Source organism: Salvelinus namaycush, chromosome 34 (genome assembly GCF_016432855.1).
Source record: "Salvelinus namaycush isolate Seneca chromosome 34, SaNama_1.0, whole genome shotgun sequence".
NCBI lineage: Eukaryota > Metazoa > Chordata > Actinopteri > Salmoniformes > Salmonidae > Salvelinus > Salvelinus namaycush.
Window position 1 is genome coordinate 12,748,233 of NC_052340.1, and position 16,657 is coordinate 12,764,889.

Consider the following 16,657-nt stretch of genomic DNA (forward strand, 5'->3'; position numbering starts at 1 on the left):
CATACTTTTGCAGTTTCAGCATTTTGGTTTTCTTTCTTGTTTTCAGATGGTTATGCTTTCATGCAACTGTCTATTGCACATGCATTGTAAAGAGTAAGTGATATAGTGTAAAGATTAAAATACCATGGAATGGTGTTAAATATTTTATTGAAAATTCATGCTTTTCTTTGAAGTAAAACAAATAATTTCATTTAATTTCTTGATAATTTACAATATCTGCCATGTGTGATCTTGATGTGAATTAGACTAGGAGTGTTGTTCAGAATTAATCAACTTGAGGCATTTATTCTATAATCTATGACTAAACGCCCATCCATGGATACAAAACATACTCTTTCCAACTCAAGACATGCAGTCGCACACTCAGAGATACAACTGCTTGTTCTTCTAAATGCCACTAGACATCACTGCGTACCCACTGTGCAGATTCAAAGATACATTAACCTACAAGTGCTGAGGGGCATTACTGCTGAGCGTTCATGAGGGAGCCTTGAGTCAACCTTTTGAGGTTGAATGTGATTAACCCTAAATGGAAAGAAATTTAGGAAACTGTGGAACACAGGGTCAGGTCAGGCTCCTGACAGCGGAACACAAGGTTTGGTCCCTCACCTCCTGCACTGCATTCTAGGTGGGGTGCTGCTGAAGAGTGGTTGGGTGGCAAGGAAGTGCCCCTTAATATATATATGACAAGTTATCTGCTATTATGTGCATGGAGTACATCAGAGAACGTTGGGGAAAATAATTAAAGATCTTCAGTCTTGGTGAGTTTGGTCTAAACATAGACATTATGCCATACCCATCAATGTGACTGACAGGCAACATATGTAGACTTGTGATTTTCAGGAATGAGGATTGGAGGGAAGGATGACCATAGATGGGTGCGAGGCAGACCACCATAACCACATATTAAATGAATGAATCAATGTGAAGTGTGCAACAATATTAGGAACATCTTTCATTGATTACCCTATGAGGATTTGCATATTTGAAGTGCCCAAGGTAACCTAACATGAATTATGAATATGCAGGCATAATACAGAACCATTTCATTCTACCACAGCACATGAACTTCTATTAGTGCTGAAGATAATCATCTTCTGGTCACATGTACACTTCCTTTGACATCACCCACAGTGTTGCCTTGGCTTATTCATAGATTTTTTAAACTTGTTTGGCTCCATTCAGGACACTGGCTCACATCTACTTTTCTGTGCAAGAAAGCGTTGCACAGTTCTATCATACTGTGCAAGAGAGCGTTGCACATTTCTATCATAGTGACATTGGCTGAGGTATGGCTTGGGAACACAGTTGCTGGTAATGCAGACATGTAGATGGGCGGCACACCACAAGTCCACAGTCAAGAATCTGTTCACGGAGGAATTCATGCATCGACACAATTCGAATTAATTTCATGTGAAATGGATGATCTGCTATATCGGTGCCAAAAATGAACTGAAATACAGGTTTATTTTCCTGTTGTTTCTCCTTGTTACGTAATATCCATACGAGTCTGTTATCAGTCTCATCTGAGGCACTTCATACAAGGCGCCATAGAGGGACACCAACCTATAGGCACCCGATAATTTGCATTAATGTTATGTTGCAGCTGTTAGAGGAACTATATGCACGGATAGCAACAACAAACACACACACCAACACACCCACAAAGGACTCATTTCAGGAGTTTTATTTACCATTGGCACACAAATTACGAGATAACAACAGTAATAAAAGGTACACAAGACAAGAAAGAACACAGATGTACATCCTTCTCAAATAAATTAGGCTCTGCTTCATTGAACAGTTACTGGACCACCAGCCAATCCACTCAAAGTATGTCTACCCCAGAAAGGCAACTGGTTATACAAATTTAAAAACTTTGAAAAAAAGGCTTTTTTGGCAACCAATCTAATCAGTACACTTCATATGTTAGTAGACCTATAAATGCATTTTTAATGCCGAGACAATTGTTCAAACCAAGTGTGGTCCATCGCAATACGAGGCTATGCCTATTGGTTTTAGATATAGTAGCACTTGTGATCTTTCAGATTCCTCAGGTAGGAAAAACTCTTCCCGCATTTGTCGCACATGAATAGTTTCTCCCCTGTGTGGATTTGTTTGTGTGCTTTGAGGCTGTTGCCCTGGTTGAAGCTCCTCCCACAGAGGTCACAGCTAAAAGGCTTCTCTCCAGTATGTATCCGCTGGTGCCTGTTGAGGTTCCCAGTGTTGCTGAAACATTTCCCACACGTTCCACAGCTGAAAGGTTTCTCCCCAGTATGGACTGCCTGGTGGGTTTTCAGGCTGCTGTGTTGAGTGAACATCCTTCCACACACGTCACAGGTGAACGGTCTCTCCCCAGTGTGAGTTTTCATGTGTATGTTCAGGTAGCTGACTGACTTGAAGCTCTTGTTGCATAGGCCACAGCTGTGCGGCTTCTCCATAGTGTGGAGTTGCTGGTGCGATTTGAGGTGAGTGAGTGAACTGAGACTACTACCGCACACTGAGCAAATACAAGGCAGCTCTGCTGTGTGAGCCTGAAGGTGTGTTTTGAAAGAGTTGACGCAAGCCAGTACTGTCCCACACACCACACAGAGGAAGGCGTTCTCTCCTGCATGGGTTCTTTGGTGCATTTTCAGTGCACTTCTTTGAATGAAACACTTCCCACACGTCTCACAGGTAAATGGCCTCTCTCCTGTGTGGATCCGCTGGTGTCCTTTCAGAGTGTCTGCCTGGTTGAAGCTTTTCCCGCACGTATCGCAACGGAACGGTTTCTCGCCAGTGTGTATACGCTTGTGCCTGTGGAGATTTCCTGGTATGCTGAAACTCTTCTTGCAGATCTCACAGCTGTATTTCCTCTCTCCCGTGTGGACGATCTGGTGCATCTTGAGACCGTGGGCCCGGTTAAAGCTCTTGCCACATTCATCGCAGCGGAACGGTCTCAACCCTGCATGGAGTCTCTGGTGATTCTTGAGCAGCTGCTTTAGGGTGAAAGCTTTACCACAATCGCCACAGGTGTGTGGTCGCTCTCCTGTGTGAAGCAGCTGGTGTGCATCCAAACTGCGTTTAAAGGAAAAACCTCTACCGCACTGTTTGCAGTTAAAAGGTTTCTCCGCTGCTGCATGGATCGCCTGGTGAGCTTTCAGCTGGATCAGTTTGCTGAATGTCTTCCTGCAGTGCTTGCAGCTAAGATATTTCTCCTTTTTGGGCCTTGCCCGACGAGCCCCAGTGATCTTTGGCTTTCTCAAATGCTTTGGCCCTGCGGCGCCGCCTCTGTCCTTTGGGTCCTCTGAGGGGTTCTCTGGGTCACTCAACTCCTGGGCTTGGCTCTCTAAAAAATAACTTGGGTCTGAGGTGCTGCTGTACAGGTAATCTTCTAAGCCTTCTTCTTTGATAATAACTGACTCGATCGTGTGCTCCATGTTGGAGTGCTGAGATGAGAGGGAAAGTGATTTAATGGAACGCAGGTTTAGAGTCCCATCTATATCCATCTACAGTACCAGTCAAAAGTTAGTACACACCTACTCATTCAAGGGTTTTTCTTTATTTTTACTATTTTCTACATTGGATGTCTTCACTATTATTCTACAAGCTATGAACTAACACATATGGAATTATGTAGTAAGCAAAAAAAGTGTTAAACCCAAATATACTTTATATTTGAGATTCTTCAAAGTAGCCACCCTTTGCCTTGATGACAGCTTTGTACACTCTTGGCATTCTCTCAACCAGCTTCATGAGGACCCTGGAATGCATTTCAATTAACAGTTGTGCCTTGTTAAAAGTTAATTGTGGAATTCCTTTCCTTCTTAATGCGTTTGAGCCAATAAGTTGTGTTGTGACAAGGTAGGGGTGATATACATAAGATGGCCCTATTTGGTAAAAGACCAGGTCCATATTATGGCAAGAACAGCTCAAATAAGCAAAGAGAAACGACAGTCCAACATTACATTAAGATTTGAAGGTCAGTCAATGCGGAAAATCTCAAGAACTTTGAAAGTTTCTTCAAGTGCAGTCGCAAAAAACATCAAGCGCTATGATGAAACTGGCTCTCTTGAGGACCGCTGGAGAGCTGCATCAGATGACCTGACCTCCACAATCACCCGATCTCAACCCAATTGAGATGGTTTGGGATGAGTTGGACCGCAGAGTGAAGGAAAAGCAGCCAACAAGGGCTCAGCATGTGGGAACTCCTTCAAGACTCTTGGAAAATCATTACAGGTGAAGCTGGTTGAGAGAATGCCAAGAGTGTGCAAAGCTGTTATCAAGGCAAAGAGTGGCTAATTTGAAGAATCTCAAATATATTTTGATTTGTTTTACACTTTTTTGGTTACTACATGATTCCATAGGTATTATTTCATAGTTTTGATGTCTTCACTATTATTCTACAATGTAGAAAATAGTAAAATAAAGAAAAACCTTTGAATGAGTAGGTGTGTCAAAACGTTTCACTGGTACTGCATATCTATACCTACAGTGGGGCAAAAAAGTATTTAGTCAGCCACCAATTGTGCAAGTTCTCCCACTTAAAAAGATGAGAGAGGCCTGTAATTTTCATCATAGGTACACTTCAACTATGACAGACAAAATGAGAAAAGAAAATCCAGAAAATCACATTGTAGGATTTTTTATGAATTTATTTGCAAATTATGGTGGAAAATAAGTATTTGGTCACCTACAAACAAGCAAGATTTCTGGCTCTCACAGACCTGTAACTTCTTCTTTAAGAGGCTCCTCTGTCCTCCACTCGTTACCTGTATTAATGACACCTGTTTGAACTTGTTATCAGTATAAAAGACACCTGTCCACAACCTCAAACAGTCACACTCCAAACTCCACTATGGCCAAGACCAAAGAGCTGTCAAAGGACACCAGAAACAAAATTGTAGACCTGCACCAGGCTGGGAAGATTGAATCTGCAATAGGTAAGCAGCTTGGTTTGAAGAAATCAACTGTGGGAGCAATTATTAGGAAATGGAAGACATACAAGACCACTGATAATCTCCCTCGATATGGGGCTCCACGCAAGATGTCACCCCGTGGTGTCAAAATGATCACAAGAACGGTGAGCAAAAATCCCAGAACCACACGGGGGGACCTAGTGAATGACCTGCAGAGAGCTGGGACCAAAGTAAAAAAGCCTACCATCAGTAACACACTACGCCGCCAGGGACTAAAATCCTGCAGTGCCAGACGTGTCCCCCTGCTTAAGCCAGTACATGTCCAGGCCCGTCTGAAGTTTGCTAGAGAGCATTTGGATGATCCAGAAGAAGATTGGGAGAATGTCATATGGTCAGATGAAACCAAAATATAACTTTTTGGTAAAAACTCAACTCGTCGTGTTTGGAGGACAAAGAATGCTGAGTTGCATCCAAAGAACACCATACCTACTGTGAAGCATGGGGGTGGAAACATCATGCTTTGGGGCTGTTTTTCTGCAAAGGGACCAGGACGACTGATCCGTGTAAAGGAAAGAATGAATGGGGCCATGTATCGTGAGATTTTGAGTGAAAACCTCCTTCCATCAGCAAGGGCATTGAAGATGAAACGTGGCTGGGTCTTTCAGCATGACAATGATCCCAAACACACCGCCAGGGCAACGAAGGAGTGGCATTTCAAGGTCCTGGAGTGGCCTAGCCAGTCTCCAGATCTCAACCCCATAGAAAATCTTTGGAGGGAGTTGAAAGTCCGTGTTGCCCAGCAACAGCCCCAAAACATCACTGCTCTAGAGGAGATCTGCATGGAGGAATGGGCCAAAATACCAGCAACAGTGTGTGAAAACCTTGTGAAGACTTACAGAAAATGTTTGACCTCTGTCATTGCCAACAAAGGGTATATAACAAAGTATTGAGAAACTTTTGTTTTTGACCAAATACTTATTTTCCACCATAATTTGCAAATAAATTCATAAAAAATCCTACAATGTGATTTTCTGGATTTTTTCTCTCTCATTTTGTCTGTCATAGTTGAAGTGTACCTATGATGAAAATTACAGGCCTCTCTCATATTTTTAAGTGGGAGAACTTGCACAATTGGTGGCTGACTAAATACTTTTTTGCCCCACTGTATATATCTCTATATCCATATAATATTATAAAACAACAGAACTCTTCACAAAGGGATAAAATGCTTCTTCTTGTACTCACTTCCAATAATTAAATACAATTGGTAACTACCTGGTACCAAATGGTGTATAATGATACAGACAAGTAAATAGGTTATTACTTTCTGTACCCCCTAGTAATTCCAGACAGCTTTCCAAGATCTAAACTTCCCACAGAATATTGTCAGTTAGGCAAATAAGCCTACCTCGTTTACAGTTGAGGGAAGTCTCCCTTTCCACAGGTGGAGGATGGGGGATCGTTTCACTTCTGCATCACCAGCGCATACGCCTGAAAAATATTGCAGTCAAAATCAAAAAGGTTTATATTGAATTCAAAAGCACTGGTTTTAGTAACAGTGTACCAAAGCACTCTAAAACCAGATTGATGGCTTATCTGAAATAATGCCAACTCTCACCTGGTTGTGTGCCTTTTAACTGGTGGATGATCTTGACTTCACTGCAGCAGCCATTGGCTGATGTGTTCTCTTGTCCTCCACTCCCTTCTAAGACAGTCCTCAGTTTGGTCTCAACCGCATCTAGCCTCTTCTTCAAGTCCTCATTCTCAGTTTGACTCCGAGACACTTCCAGATGCAGAACGGAGGAGCACTCGTTGAATAGCTTGCAGATTTGGTCCACAGCCTCCTTTGCCAGTATCTCCATGAATGAGGTCAACTGGGTAAACTGAGTAAAAAGAGCAAAAGCAAGTTTAGGGCATACAGAACAAACTTCAGTTTACTTAACTAGCTAGCTACCATTATAAACGTCTCTGACAAGTATTTCTGGCGATTATGATAAATGCTTACAGATCTAAAATATACAAACATGTTTCCAGTTGAGCCAACCCTGTGGCAAGTACTAGCGTAATGGATTAGCTCAATTAACAAGACGTAGAACACATACCCTAGGTCAGGGATGGGTAGCCTAAAACCCCAAAGCTGAATTTCATTTAATTGAGCGTTTGGATCAGGAAAGTTTCCTCTCACGACCTCTACAAGCCAGAAAGTTGAAATGATATTTTAACGTTACCGGTTGTCTGTGCGGTTGGTCCTTTTGCAGGTAGGAATGTGAGATAATATATCCACAGGAAAGTATAATTAAATCAACTTTTCAAAGCGCTGGTAGTGTGTTCAGATTTCTATCACATGAAGCATGCGCAGAACCATGTAAACACATTCATGAGCTTGGCAAGTATGCATTATCATCTAGTGCTCATACATCAGGTGATAGAAATCCGAACGCACTACCAAAGCTTTGAAAAGTTGATTTAATTATACTACATTCCTACCTGCAAAAGGACCAACCACACAGACAACCGGTAAAGTAAGTTAAAATGTAATTTTATTTCACATTCCGGTTTGTAGAGGTTATGAGAGGAAACTTTACTGATCCAAACACTCATTTACGCCCGATGCTGAATTGAATGAAAATCAAATGTCAGGTCTCCAGGCTAAGGCTGGGCCGGCACCAGAACAAATCAGTTGGCGGGCATTCGATTTCCATAGGGGGCATGTTGTTTTTTCATGGGACCTCCTAGAACCGCTGGGCCTTGAGGGATCCCCCCTTCAAGCTAATGAGCAGTCATTCTGACTGCAACATTCTAGCAATGTAATTAATACATTTCATATACACTATCGCAAAAATAATCATTTGGTTGTGTCCATGAAAGTCTTAGGTAACAGAATGAACACATTTTGTTTTCAAATAACACAAAAGCATTTATTAGTTTGTTACTGTAGGATACATTTCTACACAAAATTAAATAATTAAAAAAACGCACAAGGTTTCAGTCAATTGTACATGGAGTGCCTTTGTTATAACTATGAAAAAGAAAGCATGTGTTGGAACGAAAGTAACAGATCATTTTTTATAACCATACCCCAACCACCGAGACGCACTGCCAGCAACATATGCGGTGGAATGATGAAAACATCAGTAGCCTAAACATCATTATAAGCGTCAGGTGTGCTTGATAAATAGTGAGCATCTGCACAAAAGCAATAATGGCTTTTTAATGAATATAAGTGTTGATATGACAGCAGTCAAAAAGTCAATTATTGTCAGCTCGTGCTTACATGGTGTGCGTCTTCACACAATGGCATCAGTTAAAGCATGCACATAAACAACGAAAGCTGATGAGTTTGTTGCTAATGTTTTATAGGGACTGCTCTCTGTTACAACGTTTTGTGCTGATATCAGATGTCATCAAGATGAATTTCTACCCCACCATCAGTCATTTTCATTCAAATTTGGTAGCAACGCTAACACAGCATGTCCATCCATTTGTCTTGGTCTTCTTGCCATTGTATATGATGCACGCCCTCACTGACTGTTTACTCCAAGTAGGCCAGAGTAGACTGATAGGACCGCTTGGATTCGCTGGACCGATTATAATTAGGATAGATCAATACAATGGCCCGCCCTGATCTTCATTCACAATTGGTGATTACATAATTATGCATCGTCCGTGTCCCCTCACTCACCGATTCTCCCCATCATACTTTACTTCATTTATTTGATCTGTTGTGATAAGTGTGAAATTAGTTGTGGTATAGTTTAGGTTCAGTTGAGGCAATCATCAGGGTGATTATCAAGTGGACAAAGCACCTTCAACTATTGGGAGGGGCGCAGGCCCTACCGTCGGGAGGAGAGGCAACAGTGGAAAACCACTTAAAAAGACATGTCCACCTAAAACTGTTTATAATACCAGTTCTGTTTGTGATATGATTCTAACAACGACAGTGTGTTTTATAGACTTAAGGAATAGTCAAGGATGGAGAGGGGCATGACTTTAAAAATGACAGAGTAATAAAACATTTTTTAAATTCATGAGCAGTCCAAATGACTTTATTTTTTATTTTATTTAACCTTTATTTAACCAGGTAGGCAAGTTGAGAACAAGTTCTCATTTACAATTGCGACCTGGCCAAGATAAAGCAAAGCAGTTTCACACATTCAACAACACAGAGTTACACATGGAGTAAAACAAACATACAGTCAATAATACAGTAGAAAAATAAATCTATATACAATGTGAGCAAATGAGGTGAGATAAGGGAGGTAAAGGCAAAAAAAGGCCATGGTGGCAAGGTAAATACAATATAGCAAGTAAAACACTGGAATGGTAGATTTGCAGTGGAAGAATGTGCAAAGTAGAAATAGAAAGAATGGGGTGCAAAGGAGCAAAATAAATAAATACAGTAGGGGAAGAGGTAGTTGTTTGGGCTAAATTATAGATGGGCTATGTACAGGTGCAGTAATCTGTGAGCTGCTCTGACAGCTGGTGCTTAAAGCTAGTGAGGGAGATAAGTGTTTCCAGTTTCAGAGATTTTTGTAGTTCGTTCCAGTCATTGGCAGCAGAGAACTGGAAGGAGAGGCGGCCAAAGGGGGAATTGGCTTAGGGGGTGACCAGAGAGATATACCTGCTGGAGCGCTTGCTACAGGTGGGTGCTGCTATGGTGACCAGAGCGCTGAGATAAGGCGGGACTTTACCTAGCAGGGTCTTGTAGATGACCTGGAGCCAGTGGGTTTGGCGACGAGTATGAAGCGAGGGCCAGCCAACGAGAGCGTACAGGGCGCAGTGGTGGGTAGTATATGTGGCTTTGGTGACAAAACAGATGGCACTGTGACAGACTGCATCCAATTTATTGAGTAGGGTATTGGAGGCTATTTTGTAAATGACATCGCCGAAGTCGAGGATCGGTAGGATGGTCAGTTGTACGAGGGTATGTTTGGCAGCATGAGTGAAGGATGCTTTGTTGTGAAATAGGAAGCCAATTCTAGATTTAACTTTGGATTGGAGATGTTTGATGTGAGTCTGGAAGGAGAGTTTACAGTCTAACCAGACACCTAGGTATTTGTAGTTGTCCACATATTCTAAGTCAGAACCGTCCAGAGTAGTGATGCTGGACGGGCGGTCAGGTGCAGGCAGCAATCGGTTGAAGAGCATGCATTTAGTTTTACTTGTATTTAAGAGCAGTTGGAGGCCACGGAAGGAGAGTTGTATGGCATTGAAGCTCGTCTGGCGGGTTGTTAACACAGTGTCCAAAGAAGGGTCAGAAGTATACAGAATGGTGTTGTCTGCGTAGAGGTGGATCAGAGACTCACCAGCAGCAAGAGCGACATCATTGATGTGTACAGAGAAGAGAGTCGGCCCAAGAATTGAAACCTGTGGCACCCCCATAGAGACTGCCAGAGGCCCGGACAACAGGCCCTCCGATTTGACACACTGAACTCTATCAGAGAAGTAGTTGGTGAACCAGGCAAGGCAGTCATTTGAGAAACCAAGGCTATTGAGTCTGCCGATGAGGATGTGGTGATTGACAGAGTCGAAAGCCTTGGCCAGGTCAATGAATACGGATGCACAGTATTGTTTCTTATCGATGGCGGTTAAGATATCGTTTAGGACCTTGAGCGTGGCTGAGGTGTACCCATGACCAGCTCTGAAACCAGATTGCATAGCGGAGAAGGTGTGGTGGGATTCGAAATGGTCGGTAAACTGTTTGTTGACTTGGCTTTTGAAGACCTTAGAAAGGCAGGGTAGGATAGATATAGGTCTGTAGCAGTTTGGGTCAAGAGTGTACCTCCCTTTGAAGGGAGGGATGACCGCAGCTGCTTTCCAATCTTTGGGAATCTCAGACGACACGAGAGGTTGAACAGGCTAGTAATAGGGGTTGCAACAATTTCGGCAGATAATTTTAGAAAGAAAGGGTCCAGATTGTCTAGCCCGGCTGATTTGTAGGGGTCCAGATTTTGCAGCTCTTTCAGAACATCAGCTGACTGGATTTGGGAGAAGGAGAAATGGGGAAGGCTTGGGCAAGTTGCTGTGGGGGGTGCAGTGCTGTTGCCCGGGGTAGGGGTAGCTAGGTGGAAAGCATGGCCAGCCATAGAAAAATGCGTATTGAAATTCTCAATTATAGTGGATTTATCGGTGGTGACAGAGTTTCCTATCCTCAGTGCAGTGGGCAGCTGGGAGGAGGTGCTCTTATTCTCCATGTACTTTACAGTGTCCCAGAACTTTTTTGAGTTTGTGTTGGAGGAAGCAAATTTCTGCTTAAAAAAGCTAGCCTTGGCTTTTCTAACTGCCTGTGTATATTGGTTTCTAACTTCCCTCAAAAGTTGCATATCACGGCTGTTCGATGCTAATGCAGAACGCCACAGGATGTTTTTGTGTTGGTTAAGGGCAGTCAGGTCTGGAGAGAACCAAGGGCTATATCTGTTCCTGGTTCTAAATTTCTTGAATGGGGCATGCTTATTTAAGATGGTGAGGAAGGCATTTAAAAAAAATACCCAGGCATCCTCTACTGACGGGATGAGGTCAATATCCTTCCAGGATACCAGGGCCAGGTCGATTAGAAAGGCCTGCTCACTGAAGTGTTTCAGGGAGCATTTGACAGTGATGAGTGGAGGTCGTTTGACCGCTGACCCATTACGGATGCAGGCACTTCTAGTGTGGGTTTATAGTAAAGACATAATTTTAACTGTAAAAATGTATTACCTTTCAATGTGGCATGAACACAACCAGTCTTGCTTTCATCTGATTGTCAAACAATATCTTCGCACGTTTGTCCAAAAATAATTCCAGCATCCGAACAGTGTACCCGCCAACTACCCTTAAATTTGCAAGTGTCTGAAACTACCATTTCACCCAAGAAAGCATCCGAGCAACTGAAAAAGCACTCCCGTCTTACTATATGTAGCCCAGGTATCGGATGCTATCTAGCCAAAAAGAGTATGACATGCCATACTATTTTTGGGCTAAACATACATACGGAGACAGAGGAGGTATGGTAGGGCGGGCTAAGGGATGGCACAGACTATCTATTATATTGACCAGATACTCTTGCGGCCACTGTAACAATAAAAACAAATATCCTCAAAAATGGAACAGCAGTCAGGAGGCGGTAAGATCAGGACGAACCAAGATCAGGTGGGACCATTCTAGCCAATGAAAGTGCAGATATGCGTGTGAATAAGAGGCACAATGGTTGCCACTAGTTACACCAGCCACAAAGTCAAAATTGGCTATATCATCAAAATGTATGAAAAACATTTAAGTTTAGCAGCATGGCTATGGTAAGGGCTAGACTTTAAAATCACATTTTAAGAAGAGAAATTGTAGAACCAGGCAGGGATTATGACTTTGTGGCTGTGGTAACTAGTGACGACCAGGCACAGCTCAATGTTGCCGGGATGTCACGTGTCCTACTTATGTCAACCTAATCATTACGAAACTTGATCCCAAATATCCCTCTCGCTTCGCCTCTTCCTCTTTGGGGACGGACAACTCCAGTCCTCTGGGCTTGTTTGGTGACACTTTTGCCCCAGCCCCTACTAACACACCCGACTCCAATAATCAACTAATCATGGTCTTCAGTTTAGAATGTAGCCCAAAGGCTGTCAGATGGCGATACTGATGGTTTCATCTTACCATCCAAAACGCATTGTATTCAGCCGCAATACACTTGTATCCCCGTGGACCGGTTCATACCTAAAACAGTCTTAATTAATCTGCAAAGGCATGAGTTATAGATCTATCGTTCTCATTGATCCGTCATTCTCATTGAAAGAAAGCATAAGAAGCGGGAGATCTGTTCTATGTGAGCTATTTCTATGTTTCCCGTGCTTTAGTTTCGTTTTTGCGTCTTGTAAACCAGCTACAAACAGCTGTAAATACCAGTGGTGGAAAAAGTACTCAATTGTCATCCTTGAGTAAAAGTAAAGATTAACCTCTACGGGATCGCTTCCCCCCCAGTACGACAGTTGAGCTAACGTAGGCTAATGCGATTAGCATGATGTAGCATGACAAGAACATTTCCCAGAACATAGACATATCTGATATTGGCAGAAAGCTTAAATTCTTGTTACTCTAACTGCACGGTCCAATTTACAGTAGCTATTACAGTTAAATAATACCATGCTATTGTTTGCGGAGAGTGAACAATTATGAACTTGAAAATGTATTAATAAACCAAATTAGGCACATTTGGGCAGTCTTGATACAACATTTTGAACAGATATGAAATGGTTCATTGGATCAGTCTAAAATGTTGCACGTACACTACTGCCATCTAGTGGCCAAAATCTAAATTGCATCTGGGCTGGAATAATACATTATGGCCTTTCTCTTGCATTTCAAACATGGTACAAAAAACATGTTTTTTTCTTTGTATCATCTTTGACCAGATCTAATCTGTTATATTCTCCTAAACTATTTTCACAAACTTCAAAGTGTTTACTTTCAAATGGTATCAAGAATATGCATATCCTTGCTTCAGGTCCTGAGCTACAGGCAGTTAGATTTGGGCATCTCATTTTAGGCGAAAATTGAAAGAGGGGTCAGATCCTTTTAATAGAAAATTACTCAAGTAAAAGTCACACAGTAAAATACTACTTGAGTAAAACTCTAAAAACATTTGGTTTTAAATATACTTAAGTATCAAAAGGTAAAAGTCATTTCAAACTGCTTATATTAAGCAAACCAGACTACACAATTTTTTGTTGCAAATTGTTTAGTGATAGTCAGGGGTAGGGGCGCAACTTTGATTATACTTACTTACTGACTTTATTGTCCCCATGGGGAAATTTTGTTGCAGTGTCATGTACACATTTAAAGTGGCCTTTAAATACAAAACAAAATTGACAATACAACTTTCATAACAGTTACGTACCAATAAAAATAATAATGAGACATAAAACATTTAAAAAAAGAAAAGACTAGCCTGCTGGCCTTACGGAGTCAATGGGAACATTCGCCCAAGCTACATTTGCCCGGCTGGCTGCGACAGAGCCTGGGCTCAAACCCAGAGTCTCTGGTGGCACAGCTAGCACTGCGATGCAGTGCCTTAGACCACTGCGCCACGCAGGATGCGTAACTGTATATTTTTTGTCCAAAAGGAAAAGGCATGCTGGCGCAAAAGGATAGCATCTACATTTTGCGACAGATACAGCGTTTACGGATACTACCGTAAAGCCCACCTCATAGGCTATCTAGCTAGCTTTGTTTGACCCCGATTGGTGCTTATTTGACAAAGATACTGTAGATCAAATAAAGACCGGCCGCGTCATCGGCGTGCCATGAAGGCGTCGCTCTCTGACCAAATTTGGTGTCCTATAGGATATACTACACCCTTAATGATATAGTGAATTCTGGTTACGTTCTAGGATCTCTGAGGAATACATATGAACGTGATTTGACTGGTTGAAACAGCATTTAGGGTTAGATTTTCACAGATTCCTTTCTTTGCAAATTGAACGAGTGGAAATACAAACTCGATCGTGCATGCTACATGGACCTTTTTAGGATATGAAAAAGGATTTTATCTAACAAAACGACACTTAATGTTATCTCTGGGACCCTTTGGATGATAAATCAGAGCAAGATTTCAGAGTGTAAGTACACAATTCACCTTCAGAGGTGAATTTATCAAACCTATCGCTGTGAAAAAAATGTGTTTTGTTAGGAGCTCTCCTCAAACAATAGCTTGGCATTTGTTAGTAGTAATAGCTACTGTAAATTGGACAGTGCAGTTATATTAACGAATTTCAAGCTTTCAGCCAATATAAGACACTTATATGTACCAACATTTGTTGTTTCTCTAAAATCTGTGATCGTCACACAAGGCGCTGCATGATTTACAACTGTCCCGTTAATGAACGCCGATCCCTAAATCCAGTCAGATAAAACACTCCAAACAGCCTACCCGACCGCATGGTCCTAAAGCACACCTTTGCCTAGTTTTGTATCACATTCCACTTATAAAACTGTGTGTGGGGGGGGGGGGGGGGGGGGGGGGTGTCAAAATGCAAAAGTCCCCCCATCCCCAGTGAAAATTGCACCCCAGGCCAGGGGCACACTCCAATACTCAGAAATAATTTTCTTTAGGAATATAGTGAAGTAAAAGTTGTCAAAAAATATAAATTGTAAAGTACAGATACCCCAAAAAACTACTTAAGTAGTACTTTAAAGTATTTTTACTTAAGTACTTTACACCACTGGTAAATACAATATTTTTGGTTATGGAAGAGATTTCACAGCGGTTTAGATGGTACAATGATTCTCTACAAACAAGCAAGTACAGTCTATACTTAATTGTTTTGTCACAAACTAAAACTAGGCGAACTATCAGAATTTCAGAAACTATGAAATGGCGGAGCGATTTCTGCATAGCGCAGAACCAAACTGAACGAAATGGGTAGGTCTCCTCTTGAATTTGTCCAATAGAAACTCTCGTATACATTTTCCGTTTGGAGTAAACGGTTTCGGCGTAATGATTGCGCCCCAGAGTGGAGTGGAGGCTGCAACGTCGGTGCAATGAACTAGCGGGCTAGTTTACAAAATGCCTTACTTTACACAATCAGCAGATATACCTGTTCGTTTGGGGCTTCACTCGCGTTATCTCCCGTTGTTGGTACTTCAGACGAGGCAGAACCCTCGATAACTTTGCTAATTTCTGTAACAGTCGCTCTAACCATTATCTCCAAAATGGAGCCAATCTGTCCTTGCAAAACTGACATTTTTGTCAAAATCACAACGCACTTACAAATCTTCGTAAATACGCGCTATTAGCCAAGTTGGCCTAGCGCTATGTCACGTTAGCTACAAAATAAGTGTCGCTAGTGCTGTTAGCAGTGTTGTTGTCCGACTGACCTAAAACAACTCGACCGGCATAGGTCACATGTTCTTCCGGGTCGAGGCATGGGTTTTTAGTGGTTTCTACTAGTTACTGCAACCACAAAGTCAGAGTGGCTTTATCATAAAAATTCATTAAAACAAACATTTGCTTTTTGGTCTTAATTTTAGGTTAGGGTTAGGCATTGAGTTAGCAGTGTGGTTAAGGTTAAGTTTAAAAACCCAAGAAGATAAATTGTACAAATGGGTGGGGTTTATGACTTTGTGGCTGTGGTATGTCGTGACAACCGTTTTTAGTCTTTCAAAATAAAAGTAACTTTGTTTTCACTTATAAATTAGCTATATCGGAAAGAGTGATGTTTGGTGGCAAATGTACTGGTAGATTGTGATTATTGTGTTACAGAATATTTCGTACACTACAAAAATCGCAGAAATCATTACAAACAAATGCATCAAAAAGTCATCAGTCATCACCAACGGAAATTTTTATTTTGACATAAGTGAAATGTACTTGCACATCCAAAGAATCCAGGGATTGCTTTGCAGGTGTGTAGGGAACGTTAATGTAGGTTAGGGACAGATCGAAATTTACTGGGGGGGATGGGATGGTCCAACTCAAGATGTCATAAAAAAATGATGCACCTCCCTCCCCAACATTAAACATGTTTTTTCACATGAGCCTCCACTTGTACTGTAAAATAAATGGAAAACCCTCCCCCTTCATAGAATTAACCCAAAAGAATGTTTACGACCAAAATTAACAATAACTGTAGCGACCATGTCTTTATAAATGTGGATATAACATGCTTTTGTGGCACTGTCAATGCCACACAGGGCTAGGGGCCTGAAGGTTGAGGGTTCGCCGACCACCGCAGACGAGACTCTCCCTGCCTGTTTTATTACTTCACGATCAGAGCCAGCTGCAGACA

At 41.8% G+C, this 16,657-nt stretch overlaps 1 protein-coding gene across 1 annotated transcript; it reads right to left on the reverse strand.

Moving 5' to 3' along the window:
* Positions 1–1,672: 1,672 nt before the first annotated feature.
* Positions 1,673–15,751, reverse strand: LOC120029017 (gastrula zinc finger protein XlCGF57.1-like). Its single transcript, XM_038974302.1, has 4 exons — positions 15,467–15,751; positions 6,517–6,781; positions 6,307–6,389; positions 1,673–3,428 (listed from the first exon to the last, which is right to left on the reverse strand). Exons 1-4 carry the CDS (start codon positions 15,611–15,613, stop codon positions 2,019–2,021), a joined length of 1,905 nt encoding a protein of 634 aa, XP_038830230.1. The 5' UTR covers positions 15,614–15,751; the 3' UTR covers positions 1,673–2,018.
* Positions 15,752–16,657: the final 906 nt, after the last annotated feature.

Coding starts and splice junctions, on each gene's coding strand:
- LOC120029017 (XM_038974302.1), bottom strand. CDS start 15,613: ATGTCAGTTTTGCAAGGACAGATTGGCTCCATTTTGGAGATAATGGTT. Junction 6,782..15,466: donor GTGAAGCCCCAAACGAACAG/GTATATCTGCTG, acceptor CTTTTTACTCAG/TTTACCCAGTTGACCTCATT. Junction 3,429..6,306: donor TTCCCTCAACTGTAAACGAG/GTAGGCTTATTT, acceptor CTCTCATCTCAG/CACTCCAACATGGAGCACAC.